This window comes from Tyto alba, unplaced genomic scaffold (genome assembly GCF_018691265.1).
Source record: "Tyto alba isolate M040663 unplaced genomic scaffold, T.alba_DEE_v4.0 Super-Scaffold_32, whole genome shotgun sequence".
Classification (NCBI taxonomy): Eukaryota; Metazoa; Chordata; class Aves; order Strigiformes; family Tytonidae; genus Tyto; species Tyto alba.
In genome coordinates, this window is record NW_024881307.1 from 9,437,576 (window position 1) to 9,457,315 (window position 19,740).

At 51.7% G+C, this 19,740-nt stretch overlaps 2 protein-coding genes across 8 annotated transcripts in view; both read left to right on the forward strand.

The window, feature by feature from the left end:
• Positions 1–12,215, forward strand: part of C2CD2L (C2CD2 like) — a 43,794-nt gene extending 31,579 nt beyond the window's left edge. For 4 of the 7 annotated variants that reach the window (XM_042800458.1, XM_042800455.1, XM_042800451.1 and 1 more), the window contains exons 15-16: positions 195–502; positions 1,161–1,749. In XM_042800458.1, coding sequence (XP_042656392.1) covers positions 195–223 — 29 coding nt within the window. In that variant the 3' untranslated portion in view covers positions 224–502; positions 1,161–1,749. Of the gene's footprint in view, positions 1–194; positions 503–1,160; positions 1,750–10,414; positions 10,487–11,867 lie in introns of those variants that run through there. The other 3 variants (XM_042800456.1, XM_042800457.1, XM_042800450.1) reach the window with 2 other exon arrangements.
• On the forward strand, positions 1,899–9,299 carry LOC122154120. Its single transcript, XM_042800393.1, has 2 exons — positions 1,899–2,242; positions 7,433–9,299. Exon 2 carries the CDS (start codon positions 7,614–7,616, stop codon positions 9,297–9,299), a length of 1,686 nt encoding a protein of 561 aa, XP_042656327.1. The 5' UTR covers positions 1,899–2,242; positions 7,433–7,613.
• Positions 12,216–19,740: the final 7,525 nt, after the last annotated feature.

Sequence of the window (19,740 nt, forward strand, 5' to 3'; positions counted from 1 at the left end):
GAATTCCATTGCTGTGTAATGGCTGAATCTGTTAACTTATTAAACCACGTGGAAATCGAAACCTGACCCCGCGTCTGACTTTGTACCCGCTGGAGGGCAGCGAGCGGTGGGCTGTGGTGTCTCTAAGGTTGGGGAGGTAGTCGATTTGTAGCCCTCTTGTGTCAGACTCGTCTCTGAAGAGCCCTTCTTCCCAGCTGCAGATACGCCGATCTACAGTCCGTAAGAGCGGGGCGAGGGCTGCGTAGCCTTTGCGGTGCTTCTGGGAGGCGAGCGATGGTTCGCGAGGCGATGACGGCAGCCCCGGAAGGCGTGAGCGTCGCCGAAACATCTGGCCGACGCCGGACCTGGGGCGGTGCTCCCCCCGAGAGTCGGGCGCGACTTACCGGGGCGCCCTCGCCAGCGCCCGCTTCGGCGTTTTCTTCTCCCCGAGCCTGCTCTGCTTGTCCTCGGGGTCTCGGTCGTGCTTCGTGGCAGCGCCTACACTTCCAGCCGCACAATCCAGGTAGGCCGGAGAGGCGGTGGCCGCGCGTTTCCGCTCCGGGACGGGCTCGTCCCGCGGGGCGGCAGGCGGCCGGCACGCGGGCGTTGCTCCCCGGGACGGGGCGGGGGCTGGTGTCCCACGTGGCTCCAGGAGCCCGAGCCGCCGTCCGACCGCCTTGTGAGCCGCAGCGGGGCTGGACGCCGCCGGGAGGCTGCCGCCGCCCGGTGCCCGGCAGCGGGGCTGCCGGGGAGCTCGCCGCTGCCGGGGGCCGCGCACGCGCAGTGCCGCCGAACGCTCACTGCTGCCACCGTGCGACGGGGGCCGGGTACTGCAGGTCAGCGCTCGCGCATGTGCACGCCCCGCGAGCCGCTTCCGGCCCCGCCGGAGCGCCGTCGCCGCCCGGCGCATGCGCGGAGCCCGGGAGCAGCAGGGAAAAGTAGAAAAGATGCATCATACTGTAAAAAAGACAAATTAGTAAAATATGTCAAGAGACTAAATTGAAGTGGCCTCAGGCGCTCCCATTAGCATTGTTGCACATTAGGGTAGAGCCCCGAAGCGGGATGTTAGTCAGCCCCTACGAATTGATGTATGGAAAACCATATGGGACCCCTGAACCTAATCCAAATATGCATATAACAGGAAAACAAGATGTATATAATTATTTGCTTTCTCTTGGAAGAACTTTAGCTAAGCTCCGGAGTGCGGCAGTGTGGAATCGACCCCGGGCTCGGTAAAATCCAGTACGCGACTTTCAACCTTTCTGGAGACTACGTCTACATAAAGACCTGGACAACGGAACCCTTGCAAGGAAGCTGAATCAGCTGCTTGGGTCCACTACACCAGAGTGAAGAAAGCACCGTCTCCAAAGCGGAGAGGGATTGGAAATCCAGGGACCTTAAAAGTGACTTTGAAGTGTGAATAATTGCCTGAACCTTGTCTTTCTGTTGGTCTTGCAGTCTGAGATGGTGGAAACGTGGACAAAGGAACAATCGTTGTCAGGCCAAGCACAGGTTGATACAGGGCCTAGATAGGAACAGGGGATGTAAGGGTTAACATGGGAATAGCAAGAAGGGGATGACAAGGGAAAATAGTTGAGATAACAGTTCAAGGGAAATAGTTTAGATAACGGTTAACAGTTCTGCTTAATGAGTAGATAGTTTGTAAAACATGATGAGCTGAGGTATGGGGTCTTTAGGCTTTATCAGTACAAAGCCGGTTGGAACTAGACCTACGGTTTGGACAACAGCCAGTAAGAGACTGAGTCTGCGCGAAACCTGGGGTCACAGAGCGGACAGGAGGAAGAGGAGCTTGACTTCATCCCCAAAGACCCCCACGACCACCACCAGAAGACACTGCGCAGACTCAACTGGGAGGAGATTATGGAAATGCTAATTATAATACGAAGCGGGGATAGGTAATGCATATGTATAGGCGTATTGCAAAATATTATGAATATGTAATCATTCGCTCTATAAATCTAAGGTAACGGTACCCCACGTTGGGTACACAATAGGAGGAGTTATCCCCTGTGTACCTCAGCGCTGAATAAACATACCTACTTTACAATCTATCAGATTGTGGAGTCTGTTTCCGCACGTCAGTTTTGGCGAGCCAGCCAGGAGACTCTCTGCTCGACTACGGGATCGACTGCGGGGCGGACTCTCCCAGGCGCGCCCCGAGCACTTTCCTCGGAGGAGCCTCCGCTACCAGCCGCTCACCGTGGGGGGCAGACAAGGACTTCCTGAAGCCGCGGACTAAACGGTATGTTTAAGGATAGGAGCCTGTAAGTCGTACGCGTGGCTGGGGCAGCTGGTAAATCGCACAGAGACGTCTGGCGTGCAGCTAAGCCGGGTAGGTGCACCGAAAAGGCGCGAATTCGTGCGGGTTAGGGGAGTCTAGGGGGCAATTATACCTTGCCACAGACCGATAGAGCGGTCGCTGGCTCCAATCGGGGACCTGTTGGCCGAGAGGGCGGCCACAGGCAAGAGTGATTGAAAAGGCCTTTGTTCTGTTGTGTTTTTTTTTACTCCTGATGAAAGTGTTGTAAGTGTGTGGACTTGTAAGTGTGTGGACGTCCGTGAGATTGTGAGATTGTGAGTGAATGCTGTGTGGTGATTGTGTTAAGTGTGAGCGTTTGGAGTGAGTGTTTTACAAAAACAAGATGGGTAATACTCAGGGAGGGATATTAAAAAAGAGCCCTCTCGGCTGTATACTCGCCCATTGGCGGGATATTGCAGGGAGCGGAGGTACGGAAAGCAGAAGGACTCTTATAAAATATTGCAATCAGTGGTGGCCGCTGTATAAGCTAGAGGATGGCGCTAAATGGCCGCTTAATGGAACACTGGACTATAACACTCTGTTACAACTTATGTTGTTTATAAGGAGAGAAGGAAAATGGGATGAGGTATCATACGCGGATATGTTTTTCACTTTGCGAAATCACCCAGAGTGGCAAAGGGACTGTGGGTTAGTACCCCCACAGGACCCTATGGTGCTCGCACTTGAACGAGAAAGTAAGGAAAGTAGGGGTAAGCTGAAAAGGTGTTGCTCATCATGTAGCATTGGACAGAGATGTACGAAGGTAGATAAGGTTCACCAAACCTCAGAACAAGATGATGATTTGTTTAAACCTCCCCCCCGATCACAGAATCAGGATGCTGACTCGGAAGGAACGGCAGACTCTCCCGATAGTCCGATATCCGCCCACACTAGACAAAAAACTGCAACAAGTATTTTACAGGCACCCCTTCGGGAAGCCGTGGGGCCGGAGGGTGGTACGATGTTGGTTAGGGTACCCTTCACCACCGTTGATTTGGAAGCATGGAGGGGAATTGCAAAAAGCTATAGACGCGATCCACATGATGTAGCTAAACACTTCCAATTCATTATAAAACAGCATAACCCGGATTGGAGTGATATACAGCTACTATTAGAATATATGACTGAAACTGAGAAACAATTGATTCTAAAAACAGCAGGAGACTTGGCGGAGGATCATTATAAGATCACTGGGGGGGACGTTAAGGAATATTTTCCCCTCCAAGACCCGAAATGGGAACCAAATAGATCGGCACATATGGAAAGGTTACGGGCGTATCGGGAATGGATTGCAAAGGGGATAGAAAGAGCGATCCCTAAAACTATAAATTGGTCAGTTTTATATGCAGTGAAACAGGGTCCTTCCGAGTCCCCATCCGAATTCTTGGATCGACTGAGAGATGTAATGCGCTGTAATACACCGTTGGATCCGGGATCAGAAGTAGGAATACAACAACTAGTTTCCTTGTTCATGGGCCAATCTACAGGAGACATAAGGCGAAAACTTCAGAAGCTGCGCCCTACGGAAAGTAGGAATCTGGAGGTATTGTTAGAGGAGGCGTGGAAAGTGTTTAGCAATAGGGAAGAAGAATGTCGACAAGGACAGATGAAGTTGATGGCCACTCTGGTTCAGAGACCGGCCAGGCAACGACCGCGGCTGGGGCAGGGATCAGTGTGCTTTGTGTAAGGGTTTCGGGCATTGGAAAAAGGAATGTCCAAAGAATAGGAGGGAGAATGGGAAGGCTTCGATGAATGTAAAAATAGCAAATGTAACAGAGGACTGACGGGGACCTGGGGGATCTACCCTGGCGGATCCACTGGTTAAAATTAAGCTGGGGAGAGAAAAAGAAGAAGTAGAATTTTTGGTAGACACAGGAGCAACGTACTCAGTTTTGAATCAAGCTTTAATACCACTGGGGGACTGACTATGTTATGGTAAAGGGAGCGACCGGCCAATCTGAAAAGGCGTATTTTTGTAAACCTTTAGAGTATAAATTGGGAAAGCAATGGGGAATTCATAAATTCCTTTATATGCCTAACTCCCCAAAAGCTCTCCTGGGGAGGGACTTGCTGGAACAACTGGAAGCAAAAATTGTCTTTGAAAAAGGGGAAGTCACCTTGGAGGTAAAAGATCAGCAGTACATTCAAGTGCTGAGTCTCACTCTAACTAGTTCTTCGTCAGGAGGAGAAATTAGTGAGGAAATTTTAGACCAAGTATATCCGGGAGTTTGGGCTACCGATGTACCTGGAAGGGCGAAAAACGCTCTACCGATTGAGATCAGGATTAAGGAAGGTCAACGACCGGTGAGAATTAAACAGTATCCTTTAAAAAGGGAGGATAGGGAAGGAATCCGACCAGTAATAGAAAAATTTTTGCAATTAGGGTTACTAGAAGAGTGTGAGTCTGAGTTCAATACCCCTATACTGCCCGTTCGGAAACCTGATGGGTCGTATAGGGTGGTTCAGGACTTACGGGCTGTGAATAAAATAGTTGAAGATCTCCACCCAGTGGTAGCAAACCCATATACCCTGTTAACTGTATTAACACCAGAGTTGATTTGGTTTACTGTCTTAGATTTGAAGGACGCCTTCTTTTGCCTTCCTCTCCATAAAGCCAGCCAAAAGTTGTTTGCATTTGAATGGGAAAATCCTAAAACTGGTCGAAAGACCCAACTCACCTGGATGGTGTTGCCACAAGGGTTCAAGAATAGCCCTACTCTTTTTGGCAACCAGCTTGCAAAGGACTTGGAATCCTGGGAAGCCCCATCCTGAGAAAGGAAAATTATTGCAGTACGTGGACGACATTTTGATCGCTACTGAGACAGAAGAGGACTGTGCAACGTGGACGGTGAGCTTGTTAAATTTTTGGGGACTACGGGGGTATCGAGTCTCTAAGAAGAAAGCCCAGGTGATACAACGTAAAGTAAACTACCTGGGCTATGAGATCACTGCAGGGCAAAGAACTTTGGGACAGTCCCGTAAGGAGGCCATATGTCAAACCCCGAAACCTCAGACAGTAAAAGAATTAAGAACCTTCTTGGGAATGACGGGGTGGTGCAGGCTATGGATCTATAATTATGGACTGCTTGTTAAGCCCCTGTATGCGCTAACAAACACCGAACAGACGCACCTCGAATGGGATGAGGAGGCTGAGCGAAGCCTTCGATTCACTGAAGAAGGCTTTGATGTCGGCCCCGGCTCTAGGACTCCCAGATGTGAGTAAACCGTTTCTTCTCTTTTCTCATGAGAAGCAGGGCATTGCCCTGGGAATACTGGCACAAGACCTAGGTCCATATCGACGAGCTGTCGCCTACCTCTCTAAACAACTAGATGCGACTGCAAAAGGGTGGCCTGGGTGTCTGCGAGCGGTGGCTGCCCTGATACTGAACATACAGGAAGCTCGGAAGTTCACTCTGGGCCAGAAAATGACTGTCCTATGTGTCCCATACAGTATCGGCAGTCCTGGAAGCAAAGGGAGGGCATTGGCTCTCCCCACAAAGATTTCTGAGATACCAAGCTGCACTAGTAGAACAAGATGATGTACAGATAATAGTCACTAATATTGTCAACCCAGCTTCTTTCCTCAGTGGTAACATGGGAGAACCAGTGCACCATGACTGCTTGGAAACAATTGAGGCGACATACTCAAGTCGCCCTGACCTAAAAGAAAGCCCCATGAAGGATGAAGAGAGCTGGTTCACGGATGGAAGCAGTTACGTCCTGAACGGTAATCGACACGCGGGGTATGCCGTTACCACCAGTCAAAAGGTAATAGAATCAGGACCTCTGCCTGCAAATACGTCTGCACAAAAGGCAGAAATAATTGCTTTAACCCGAGCCCTGGAACTAGCTAAGGGTAAGATCATAAACATATACACGGACTCCAAGTATGCTTTTGGAGTTGTGCATGCACATGGAGCAATCTGGAAAGAAAGGGGACTATTGAATTCCCAAGGGAAAAACATTAAACATGCGGAAGAAATTTTGAAGCTATTGGAAGCTGTTCAACTTCCTGAGAAGGTGGCAATTATGCATATTAAAGCACACCAAAAGGTGAGCTCTGAATTGGAAAAAGGAAACGAGCTGGCGGATAGGGAGGCAAAACGGGCGGCCAAAATAGAGATAAAGACTGAAGGAGCACTTATTCCCGATAGGCAAATTTCCCTGGAAAGTAAACCAGAATATACCAGGGAGGATCAGAAACTTATTGCAGATCTGGAAGGGACATATAACAAGGAAGGGTGGGCTTATACCCCACAGGGGAAGTTAATTATCCCCTCTCGTTTACTATGGCATTTCACACGAGAGGAGCATAGAAAGAGACACTGGGGAGCAGAAGCTTTGTACAGTCATTTGATAAAAGAGATTGTAGCCAGAAATTTGTATACCACGGTAAGGCAGGTGACTCGACAATGCGACATCTGCCTCCGAACTAATCCCAAAACGCCCCCAAACTAGAAATGGGTCAGATTGGAAAGGGCAACGGGCCGGGGCAACAATGGCAAGTAGATTTTACAGAATTACCAAGAAAAGGGGGGTATCGATATTTGTTGGTACTGACTGATACCTTTTCAGGCTGGCCAGAAGCATTCCCTACTAGAACAGCTAAGGTTCGGGAAGTAACTAAAGTATTGATACAAGAAATAATACCACGATTTGGGGTTCCGGCAATCATATCCTCAGATAGAGGACCACACTTTGTCTCAAAAATAGTGCAACAAATTAGCCACCATTTGGGTATAGATTGGCAGCTTCATACCCCGTATCGCCCTCAGTCGAGCGGTCAAGTGGAGAAGATGAACCACTTAATCAAACAACAAATTGTAAAATTGGGGCAAGAAGCAAACCTGACATGGCCTCAGTCCCTTCCCTTAGCCCTTTTACGCATACGGACAAGGCCAAGGGCAAGGGAAGGGCTAAGCCCCTTTGAAATTTTATATGGACAACCTTACGGGGTACAGAGAGGAATATCTACACAAATTGGAGATGAAATTATGAACTCCTACATGGTGGCGTTAGGGAAACAGCTCAATAAAATCAGAAAACATGTAACTGGTACTCGAGGGAGAGGTCTGGATGGACCTATTCATGGTATACAACCTGGAGATTACGTGTATGTAAAATCTCTTACAGAAAAGAATCTGGAGCCACAGTGGGAAGGACCATACCAAGTACTTCTCACTTCTTTTACGGCAGTTAAGATCAAAGAGCACAACTCCTGGATTCACCATACTCGGATCAAGAAGGCCCCTACAACTACCTGGAAGGCAATAGCAGGTGATAATGAACTAAAACTGAAGCTTACACGAGTAAAATGAGCACATTGGGGTTAAGAATATTTAATAACCCAGCTTTTAGAAAGTCAATTGAGAAAATTATTTTTGTAATCATAATTGTAAATCAAAGATTGGAAAGGGCTGAAAGTGCTGAATGGCCTTGGTCTGAAGCCTTGACAACTGAAGATAGAAGCATAACTGGTAAATTGGCAGTTATAGTCCTGTGGCGAACAGATGCTGGCTATCAGGGGCCCTGGCGAAAAGATGCTGGCTATCCATATATGTTACCAAAATGGGAGAAATTGAAAGAAGAGTGGATACTCGAAAGAATCATAGGAGATGAAATCAAAATAGGGTGTCAAATGATTAATGGAACGACCCACGAAAAGGTAACTGGAATTCTGATAGAATCAACCTCCAAGGGGGGCCAACGAGAGGGATGTGTCCGCCCAGGTAAATTAGATTGTTGGTATGATTTTATGTTAACACAGACTGTTGTGGTCAGTTGTTTCTGGGTTAATAATGCTAATAATGGCCAAGAGCTTAAAATAGAGGGAGGCCTTGTGATAAATTTTAAGATACACGCTGTACCTCCTACGACTAGGGGGCCCCTTACAACACAAACAACTCAACCCCTTACAACACAAACAACTCAACCCCAAACAAAACCAAAACCCAAGATTTATGAAATTGGCCCATATATGATTAGGAATGTGGGCCAACAACAACTATTGTTTAACCCAGAATGGTCTCTTAAGCGTGTTGAATTGACGATACAGACTAATATCTCAGAAATTCAACCAGCCTGTCTTATTTTTTTAACAACATCTTTCAAGGGCTGGACGATGTGGTCACAAAAACAAACGCACCTTAGGAGCAGGATGAAAAGAGATTTAACTGGGGTATTAGGAACGGGATTGGGAGTTTTGAATGGAATCGATTCAGAAGTATTAATGAACAAATTGGCCACTGCAACAAGTGATTTGACAAGGCTAAGGCAGCCTCTACAGTCATCTTTATTGGCATTGGGAACTAGTCAATGGCAAGTCTCAAAAGTATTGCCAAGTTGGGAAAGGGTTGAGGACCAAGACCACAGACTAATACTAGATGCACTTAGTATGGTTCAGGATAATGTGTCTTTAGCTTTTAGTTGTATACAAGCACAATTATGGATGCAGGCAACCGCTGCCTTGATTATAAGGGAAGGGAATGAAGGAATTTTTCCAGTTGAAATCCGAAAGGCGGTTTGGGACAAAGCCACCAATTTTGAAAGGAAATTCCAATCGTGGTGGACTATGGTGAATTTTACTTATGACCCCACTACTAACACAGCTACTGCCTTTGTGCTCACTATACGTAATGCCACAGTTTATGTAATCCACCCCATCATTGCATTAGGATTGAATCATAAGGACACAGTGCTCTATCCTTCAGAACACAGAGCATGGGCCCGGAAGGTGAATGAGAAATGGCAGACTGTAAATGTGGAATCTTGTATTACCCGAGAACAACAGGGGTTCATTTGTGAAAGTAATACAATTGATGCCCAAGACGTATGCCTTGATACTGAGCAAAGTATCTGCCACTTCGAAATTCACCTAGATAACAGTAAAAAAACGGTGATTGTATATACTGGTCAAGGCTGTATATGTTTAGGAACTGCTTGTGTATTGGTAGAGATAGATCATGACAATGTAACTTTGCCCATTCAGGAATCATTCTAATTTCTGTATTTGTAACTTTGTTAAAATCATTGGGTGTGACTTTGTATATTGGGCACCAGTGGTTTCCCACCAGTTGATAAAATCTAAAATCACAGGGTATCTCGAGTTATCACCTACACCTATTGGAATGAACCTTACATTAGTAAGGCAATTGATTAAACATCAAGATCTGTTAGGGATCTTGAGAGAAATTCAGAGAAACGGAGAGAAAACTTTAGTTACTGTACACCATGATACAAAAGAAATAAACAGGGTTTTGCAAAGAGCAAAACAAGATGCAAGTCACAACTGGTGGGATACTCTTTTCGGCTGGTCGCCTTCTGCAACAGGGATTCTTAACACTATGATACACCCCATTGTGATCCTACTAGGTAGTTTAGGAATTTTATTAGTACTAACCATCATGTTATATTTATGGGTCTGGAGAATGTTTAAAAGGATAACTGCGATGCATGAGGCTTTATATTATTCGGGAAAATTGCTGAAGTAAAAGAATTTACTTAGTATGATAAGAAAAGGGGGGATTGATACAGGGCCTAGATAGGAACAGGGGATGTAAGGGTTAACATGGGAATAGCAAGAAGGGGATGACAAGGGAAAATAGTTGAGATAACAGTTCAAGGGAAATACTTTAGATAACGGTTAACAGTTCTGCTTAATGAGTAGATAGTTTGTAAAACATGATGAGCTGAGGTATGGGGTCTTTAGGCTTTATCAGTACAAAGCCGGTTGGAACTAGACCTACGGTTTGGACAACAGCCAGTAAGAGACTGAGTCTGCGCGAAACCTGGGGTCACAGAGCGGACAGGAGGAAGAGGAGCTTGACTTCATCCCCAAAGACCCCCACGACCACCACCAGAAGACACTGCGCAGACTCAACTGGGAGGAGATTATGGAAATGCTAATTATAATACGAAGCGGGGATAGGTAATGCATATGTATAGGCGTATTGCAAAATATTATGAATATGTAATCATTCGCTCTATAAATCTAAGGTAACGGTACCCCACGTTGGGTACACAATAGGAGGAGTTATCCCCTGTGTACCTCAGCGCTGAATAAACATACCTACTTTACAATCTATCAGATTGTGGAGTCTGTTTCCGCACGTCAAGGTGACTAATGATGCTCAGACTCAAATCCACAACGTGAATGACTGGTGGGGAGGAGTAGACGGACAAGTACAGGTAAGAGATGAAATTTTAGTAAGAAAGAACGGGAATGGGATTCTATAGGATCTATGAGTATACTCCTACAGTTTCAATATATGGCAAAGGCCTCGTGGTGTTTCGCACGGGAGGGATTAGAATTCACAGTAGATCCGACTGCAGTGGATAGAAGCACCACGACCAGAGAAAAAGAGGAAGTAGTCCCTTGGTGGCAGTGTGAGCAGATAGACAATTGCAGTACAGTAAGCCAGGCGATCCGGCGTATACCTCCTTCGGCAGCAGCTTGAAAATTCGGTTGTTTATGTCGGGGATTGAAAAATGTCTTAAATGGGAGCAGAGTTTGGAAAGCGAGCTGCCGAAGGTACCTGATCCCAAGTCCCGGACATTTAGTCTGGGCAGTGAGTGACGGTGCCTGGGCATCTCATCTACCAAGAGATGGAAAAGTTAAACAAATTACTTTAGGACTGCCTACATTCTGCCCAATTTGGAAGCAATCTCCCTTTAGAGGAAGTCAGGAAAATTTGCGTTTGGCACGAGCGAAAAGATCGGAGCTGGATGATGATGATGCTTGGAACGATCCAGGGATGGGAGTCAAAATCGGTTGGGCGCTGGAATCCCTCCTCAATCCCATAGCCTCCTACAGAAATAGAGCACGGCTGTACCGATTGACTGGACAGATGGAACGACTGGCAAATGTGACACGTAGGGGATTTAGACAGATGAATATACAGCTGCAGGCTACATCAAGGATGGCCATACAGAACAGAATGGCACTAGATAGGTTATTGTTAAAAGAGCGTGGCGTCTGTGGAGTTCTGGAAGGCAAAGTAGATCGTTGCTGCATACACATTCCGAACGTCACTGAAGATGTGGAGCATGATTTAGATTTGTTGGGAAAGATAGAAAAGGAAACACACAAAATCGGAGAAGGTAAGTCGGAAAATCGGATAGGCGAAATTATTAGCGGAATGGGATGGAATCTGTTTTCGGGGATAAAGTCACTAATTGAAACTTTACTCATTTTGACCTTGGTGTTCCTAGTGCTTGGTTTAACTTATCATTGTTTGAGATGAGAACTGCCCCGGAAAACAGAGTTTAATCGAACGATCGTACAGGCAGAAGCAAGACAACGAGCCCCACCATCATAGGACAATTTGGCATGCCGTGAGACTACAGTCTGAATATGTGAAAGTACTGAGTATGCTTATCGGTACTTTCAAAGGGGGGAAGTGTTGTAAATACCTTAATAATATAGTCTGAATCCTAGAATAGTATTTTCGATTTTAGTTGAAAATATGACCTTGATTTAAAATGGAGTTATATCAGCTATGACAGTACAAGGTATGTTGAGGCCCTTGGGAACAGATAACTAGTATGGTGTTTCCCTTAATCACTATAGGAATCGTTCCGGACTCTGAATCAAACCCGTGGGTACTGCTTATGGGCCTTGAGTTAAAATGACTGTGTGGCCACGACTCTGTAACCGTGACTCTGCTGAAAAAGTGTATAAATATGCGGTGCTTCGTATCTGTCGTTGAACACGTCTTTGGCGGAGCTCTCCCCCACGTTCCCCAGCGCTGGAATAAAGAAGTGCCTGCTTATCTGCTGGGTGTAGATCAGTTCTTTCGCGATTGCGACCGCTAGCACGTGCGGCAGTGGCGGCTCTCTGTGCACCCAGCGCTGCTTTGCCTATTGCTTCTCACCCTGAATTGATTGAACCCAAATAAAAGTGCATGCTTTTTATAAAGATTGGCTTCCTTCATTTATAACACGGTCAAGGTGCAGGGGTTCTGTCTGGGAAGCAGGGGTCCCTGTCGTGATTGAGGGTGCAGGAGTCCAGGCAGGTTGCAGTAGGCCCGGTTGGGATGCAGGGGTTCTGTTTGGGGTTCGTGCTGCAAAGACCGGCTCCGGGCGGTCTGGGCGAGGAGTCTGGTTTGGGTGTAGGGGGTCCGGCTGAGACGTAGGGGCCCCAGCCCAGAGAGCGTGCAGGAGGTCCGGCGAGGTTATAGCTGGTCTTGTTTGGATTCTGAGGGTCCAGGCAGTGCGCAGGGTGGATAAGGAGTGTGAAGGGGGGGGGTCTTGTGAATGTGCGGGGGGTCTTCTTGTTGTCACGGGGGTCCGGGGAAAGTGCAGGTCAGCTGGCTGGGGTGCAGGAGGTGCGCTTGTTTTGCAGGGGGTCCAGACAGGGTGTGTGGGGACCAGGCGAGTTGCCGGTGATCCAGTTGGGGTGCAGGGGATCTTGCTGCCGTTGTCCAGAGGGCCGAGACAGGGTTCGGTGGGTCCAGGCATCGTGCAGGGGGCCGGACGAGCTGTAGGGGATCTGGTTGGGGTTCAGGTGGCACCGACAGGGTGCAGGGCGTCCGGTTGCTGTCAGGGAGTACGGCTGGGCTTGCGGGGCGCTCAGAGTTAGCGCACCGGGGCCAAGCAGACTCCAGGGGTCTCGGTGTGTAGAGTTTGGAAGAGCACCGACCTGTGATTTGGGTGTCTAAAAGAAGCACCCGCACCTGCCGTGAGCTGTGCTGGATTGGAGGAAAATCCCCTGAGCCCCCAGGCCCAAATAAAAGACTATATCGCTCCTGAGCCTGTTCAGCCGGGCTTATGGCACGCCGGGTACCGCCGGTCCCCCGCTCCCTACGGGCTCCGGCTGTGGGCTGGGGCCGGGGCAGCTCAGGTGGGACCGGTGAGGTTTTAATTTAAATAGGCTGCAGCTGGGGAGCTGGGGCTGGACTGGGGCAGCCCCAGGTGCAGCCGGTCAGGCTGTGGGTGGGGCCGGCCCCGCCGTGCCGAGGGGCTCCAGCTGGGAGTCGGGGGCGGGGGGGGCTGCCCGCCCGCGGGAGCTGGCCGAGGAGCGGAAGAAAGAGAGTCTCAGCCGCGTCTGCCCGCGGCCAGGAGCGGCCGGTCCGTGCGGCGAGGAAGGATTCCTCCCGGCCGGCCCCGACGGAGCGCAGCACCGGCGCCGGGAGCTCGGCGCCCCCGAGCCGCCGGGTGGCCGTGAAGCCTCGCGGGGGAGGAGCTCGGAGGCGCGTGCCGCCCGCCCCCGCGTGGGTGAGGGTCGGGCAGCCGGCGCTGCGGAGGTAGGAAGGGGCGGAGGCGGAGAGACGAGCCCCGGGGCTGCGAAAGCCTCGGGCCGGGGCCGGTACCGGGAGCTGCGGCGGGTCGCGCGTCCCCCCGGGCCGGTCCCGGCCGCGCTTCTCCAGCTGCCCGCCTGCTCCCTGCCTCCGGCTGCCTTTCGGGCTGGCCGGGTCCCCGCAGCTTTTTGCTGTTCTGCCGACACGGCCCCGTCCCCCGTCGCCTTCTCCACGTCCTTTCCACGCCTCTCCCTTGCTGGCTCCCCAGCCGCCTGAAGCATTTCATTCTTTCCACGCTGCCGCCTTCCCTGTCGCTTGTGAAAATCGCATTGGAAGGTCTCCCTCTACCCGGTGGCTCGGACCTGTTCTCAGCATCTCCCTGTCTCTCTCCCTCCCTCACTGAAATCGCGTTTAGCGTTAACGAGTGGGCATTGCTTTATTTGGCCGGGGACGCAAGGGAATCGTTCTGCCTAACATGCTTGCTGTACGTTACGATAGCCAAAGCTTATATTGCTCCGTTACGTGTCTATTTATCCAATTTCCAAAAAGTCATTACTGTAATCACGTAATTATTATGTGTGCAGTTTAGGTCTCTGAGGGACTTCCGCGGGGGTTGTCGGTGGTCTCCAGCCACCTCTGGTGGTCTTTGGAGAGCATCCTTTCTTATACTTGTCTACGGTTTGGAATTGGTCTTTCTTTGGTTTATGTTTGCACTTTCTTATCTCCTGCCTAGCTTCAGCTAGTTTGTTCTTTTTCAGAGGGCCTTAATCTTCAAGGACAATGGCTCGCGATTAGGAGTCTCCCGATTTCCTCATGGGGCCTCTCCACGTCTGCATTTCCCGGGAGACGTTTATCACGCTCGCCTAGCTCCGGGACCTCTGCGTGACGGACAACGTGTTGCCGGTGTTTGACCAATTGCTTAAGTTTTTACACTACCCTGAACAATGTTTTTTCCTTCACTGTTTTTCAACAAGGAGGGCACTGGGAGGACAGGAGGACATGGGGAAGGACTGGAGGACACTGGGGGACATTGGGAGGTCTGCGGGGCCACGGAACATAATGGGAGACCCTGGACACAAACTGGGAGACACTGGATGTGCTGCAGAGGGGCCTGGAGGACACTGGGGGTGTACTGGGAGACACGGTGAGGACTGGAGGGGACTGGAGCGATACTAGGGGGTGTCTGCCAGGACTTGGCAGACCCTGGATGGACTGGGAAATGCTGGGATGGGCACTGGAGGACACTGAGAGGGACTTGAGGGCACTGGGAGTTACCAGGGAGTCTGTGGCAGGACTGGGAGACACTGAGGGACTCTGCAGGTGCACTGGAGGGACGCTGAGAGGGACTGGGGGGTACCGGGAGACACTGGATGGTCTGAGGGGACACGGAACAGAGTGGGAGATGCACTGCAGAGGACCGTGGGGGGGATGCTGGGAGGACTGAAGGGTACTGTAAGGATCCTAGGGGGTCTGAGCAGGACTGGGAGGACACTGGACGGGCTGGGGACACAGTTGGAGGCACTGGAAGATACTGGGAGGGACTGGAGGGCACTGGGGGAATACTAGGGGGTCTCTGACATGACTAGGAGGACACCGGATGGACTGGGAGATGCTGGCGGGCACTGGGGGACCCTGGGAGGGACTGGAGGGCACAGGGAGACGCTGAATTCTGTGGGAGGCACTGTGTGTGCACTGGGAGACACTGGGAGGTAGTGGAGACCACTGGGGCTGACTAGGGGTCGAAGGTGCAGGGAGTCTGGTTGATGTGCAGGGGAACCACACAGTGCGAAGCAAGTCTTCCTGGGTGCACGGGGCTCAGACAGGGTGCAGGGGGTCTGTTTAGGTTGCAGGGGGACTAGGCAAGGTGTAGCAGGGCTAGTTGGGGTGCAGGGGTTCTTTCTGGGGTGCGGGGGGTCTGGTTGGGGTTCAGGAGGCCGAGACAGGGTGCTAGGGAGCCAGAGAGGTTACAGCGGGTCTGATTGGGGAACAGGGAGCCAAGACAGGGTGTAGGGGGCACATACAGGGTGCAGGGGGTCTTCTTGGGGGGGCAGACGGTTCAGACAGGGTGCAGGCAGATTGCAGGGCATCTGGTTGGGGTGTGTAGGATCTTGTTGCGGTGCAGGGGTTGTGTGTCGTGTGCGAGGGGTCCAGACAGGATGCTGAGTGTCTGGCTGAGGTGCAGGGGGCCCAGGCAGGTTGCAGGGGGTCCAGAGAGAGTGCAGGAGGCCTGCTTGGAGTGCAGGGGGGGAAAGAAGGGTGCATATGGGGGCTAGTCAAGAGTAGGGGGTGTCTTTGGGGGACAGGGGGTCTATGTGGGGTTTGGGGAGCCCTTACGGTATGCACAGCTGCCAATCAGGGTGCAGGGGGGGCCAGAGATGTTCCATGGGGGCTAGTCAAGGTATAGAGACCACCTGTTTGGGGTGCAGGGGGTCTTGTTGGGGTGCAGGAGACCCAAACAGGCGCAGGGGGACCAGGCAGGTTTCAGGGGTGTGTTTGGGGTGCAGGGGGTCTGCTTGGTGTGCAGAGGGCACAGACGGGGTGAACAGAGGGGAAGCGGGGCACATGGGGTCTAGTCAAGTGCAGGGGGTCTGGTTGGGGTGTGGGGGGGTGGGGCAGACAAGGTGTATCAGGGCTGATTGGGGCTCAGGGCATCTGCTTGGGGTTCAGGGGACCTAGACAGTGTGAAGGGGCACAGGACAGACTTGTAGGGATTCCAGAGAGTTTGGAGGGTGTCCGGTTGGTGTTCAGGGAGGCCAAAGAGGTTGCAGGGGGTTTTCTTGGGGTTCAGGGCACCCAGACAGAGCGCATGGGGGTCAGACAGGTTGCAGGGGCCTTCTTGGGGTGCAGGGGGCACAGACAGGGTGCATGGGATCTAGTCAAGGTACAGAGGGACTGTTTGGGGTACAGGGGGTCTGGCTGGGATGCAGGGGTCTCAGACAGGGTGCAGGGCATCTTGCTGGGGTGCAGGGTGCTCAGGTTTCAGGGGGTTCTGGTTGAGGTGCAGGAGCTCTGTTTGGGAAACGCGGGACCCAGACAAGTTGCAGGGCATCTGTTTGCTCTGCATGGGGTTCAGACAGGGTTCAGAGTGTCCAGGTGAGGTGCAGGTGGCCCAGACAGCGTGCAGGGGTTCTGTTTGGCATGCAAGGCATCCAGGTGAGATGCAGAGGGTCTGATTGGGGTTCAGGGCACCGAGACGGAGTTCAAAGGGTGCAGGAGAGGTGCAGGTCATTCCGTTTGGGCTGCAGGGATTGTAGACAGGGTGCAGGGGATATTGCGGGGGTGGAGGAGGTTCAGACTTGTTTCAGGGAGTTCTGCTTGTGGTGCAGGGGGTCTGTTTGGGAAGCAGGGGACACAGACACGTTGCAGGGGGTTCTGGTTGCAGTGCAGGGGGTCTGGTTGTGGTGCAAGTGTGCCAGACAGGGTGCAAGGGGTCTTGTTGGGGTTCACGTGGTTCAGACAGGGTTCAGGGGTTCTGGTTGGGACGCAGGGGTCTCAGGCAGGGTGCAGGGGGCCTTGTTGGGTTGCAGGGGGTTCAGGGGTTCTTGGGAAGTTGGAGGAGGTTCTGTTTGGGGTGCAGGGGTGCTGTTTGTGACCCAGGGGGCCCAGACAGGGTGCAGGGAGTCTTGTTGGGGTGCAGGGGGTTCAAACAGGTTTCTGGGGGTCTAGGCAAGTTTCAGGGGGTTCTGGTTGGGGTGCAGGGGCGTCTGTTTTGGATGCAGGGAGCCTAGACAGAGCGCAGAGGCTTCAGACAGGCTTCAGGGGGTCCAGGCAAGTGTCAGTGGGATCTGGTTGGGATGCAAGGAGCCCAGACAGGGTGCAGGGGGTCTTTTTGGTGTGCAAGGTGTTCAGACACGGTTCAGGGGGTTCTGGTTATGATGCAGGGGGTCTTGTTGGGGTGCAGGGAGTTCAGACAGGGTTTCACGTGGTTCTGTTTGTATTGCATGTGGTCTGCCTGGGATGCAGGTGACCTAGACACGGTGCAGGGGTTCTTGTTGGGGCGTAGGTGGTTCAGACAGGGTTCAGGGTGTCTTCTTGGGGTGCTACATGTTCAGACAGGGTTCAGGGGGGGTCTAGGGAAGATGCAGCCATTTCGGGTTGGGGTGGATGGTTCTGGTTGGGATGCAAGGAGCCTAGACACAGTGCAGGTGGTTCAGACGGGGTTCATGGGGTCCAGGGAAGTTTCAGGAGGTTCTGGTTGGTGTGCAGTGGGGTTTGTTTGGGCTGCAGGTGACCTAGACACATTGCAGGGGTTCTGCTTGGTGTGCAGGGGGCCCAAAGAGGGTGCAGCGGGTCTTGTTGGGGTTTAGGTGGTTCAGACAGCGTTCAGGAGGTTCTGGTTGGGATGCAGGGGTTCTGTTTGGGAAGCAGGGTAACCAGACCCGTTGCAGGTGTTCTCTTTTGGTTCAAGGGGGTTCAGAGAAAGTGCAGGTGGTTCTGGCTGGGATGCGTGGGGTGTGTTTGGGGCGCAGGGGGTTCAGACGGTTGTTCAGGAGGTGCAGGCAAGATGCAAGGGATTCTGGTTGGGGTGCAGGGGTTTCATACAGGGTTCAGGGAGTCCAGGAGAGATTCTGGGATTTCTGTTTGGGGTGCAGGGCCTCCAGGCAAGCTGCAGGTGTTCTGGTTGGGGTGCTGGGTGTTCAGACAGGGTTGAGGCATTTCTGTTTGTGGTGCGGGGGTTTTGGTTGGGGTGCAGGGCACCCTGACAAGTTGCAGTGGTTCTGGTTGGCGATCAGGGTGCCCACACAGGGTTCATGGGGTCCAGGCAATGTGCAGGGGGTTCTGCTTGGGGTCCAGGCGGTCTTGTTGGCATGCTGGGTGTTCAGACACTCTTCAGGATGCAGAAGGTGTGTTTGGGGTGGAGGGCATCTAGGGAATGCGCGGGGGTTCTTGTTAGGATGCAGAGATCCCAGACAGGGCGCAGGGGTGCTTGTTGTGGTGCAGGGGGCTCAGAGAGCGTTCAAGGGGTCGAGGCAAGGCACGGGGGTTCTGTTTGGGATGCAGGGGGCCCAGACTGTGTGCAGGGGCTCCTGTTGGTGTGCAGGGAGTTCAGAGATGGTTCCGGGTGTTCTGGTTGGGGTGCAACGGGTCTGGTTGGGATGCAGAGAACCCAGACAGGGTGCAGGGGGTCTTGTTGGGGAGCGGAAGTCACAGACAGGATGCAGGGAGTTCAGACAGGTTTCGGTTAGTTCTGGTCGTGTTGTGTGGGGTCTGGTTGCGATGCGGGTGACCTAGACGCGGTGCAGGGATTGTTGTTGGGGTGTAGGGGGCTCAGACAGGGTTCAGGGTGTCTCGTTGGGGTGCTGCATGTTCAGATAGAGTTCAGGGGTCTAGGCAAGATGTAGCCATTTCTGGTTGGGGTGCATGCTTCTGGTTCAGATGCAGGGAGCCTAGACACAGTGCAGGTGGTTCAGACGGGGTTCATGGGGTCCAGGGAAGTTTCGGGAGGTTCTGGTTGGGGTGCAGGGGGTCTGTTTGGTTTGCAGGGCCTCCAGGCAAGGTGCAGGGATTCTGATTGTGGCTCAGGGGGTCTAGGCAAGTTGCAGGGGGTTCTGTTTGGCGTGCAGGGAAGCAGATGACCTAGACACGTTGCAAGGGTTCTGCTTGGGGTGTAGGGTGTTCAGACAGGGTTCAGGGGGTCCAGGCAACCTGCAGGGGGTCCTCGTTGGGGTGCGGGGGGCTAAGAGAGGGTTCAAGGGCTCCAGGCAATGTGCAGGGTGTCCGATTGGAGTTCTGAGGGCCCAGGAAAGGTGTACGGGTTTCTGTGTGGTTGCAGGGGGTCTTGTTATTTTGCAAAGGGTTCAGGGTGTTCTAGGTGGTGTGCAGGTGTGGGGGTCGACAGTTGGGCGGGGGACCCTGAAGGGGACCAGAGCATGGATCCTGACTGGGTTCTCGCCCTTGAACAGATGAAAATGTATCCTTAGTAGTACGACACGCCCAGCTTGTACCCAGTAACCATGAGAGAGGAACAAAAGCTAACTGTACAATGCTTGCTAGACTAACCGTGGGAAAACACGAGAAACTGCAACTGTAGCACATGAAATCACAACTGTAGATTTTTAGGGCATAGGCCTTAATTACAGGAGGTTGATAGGGAAAAGGCCAATAGTAACTAAGTTCAGCAACTGCCAATAGGCTGTGATCTAACTGCGCTGGCTTGCCTTAGGGGTTATAAAAGGTGTGTAAAAAAGGGCAATAAAATAAACA

Bases quoted from the DNA above. Each gene is read 5' to 3' on its own strand.
- LOC122154120 (XM_042800393.1), top strand. From the start codon at position 7,614: ATGAGCACATTGGGGTTAAGAATATTTAATAACCCAGCTTTTAGAAAG.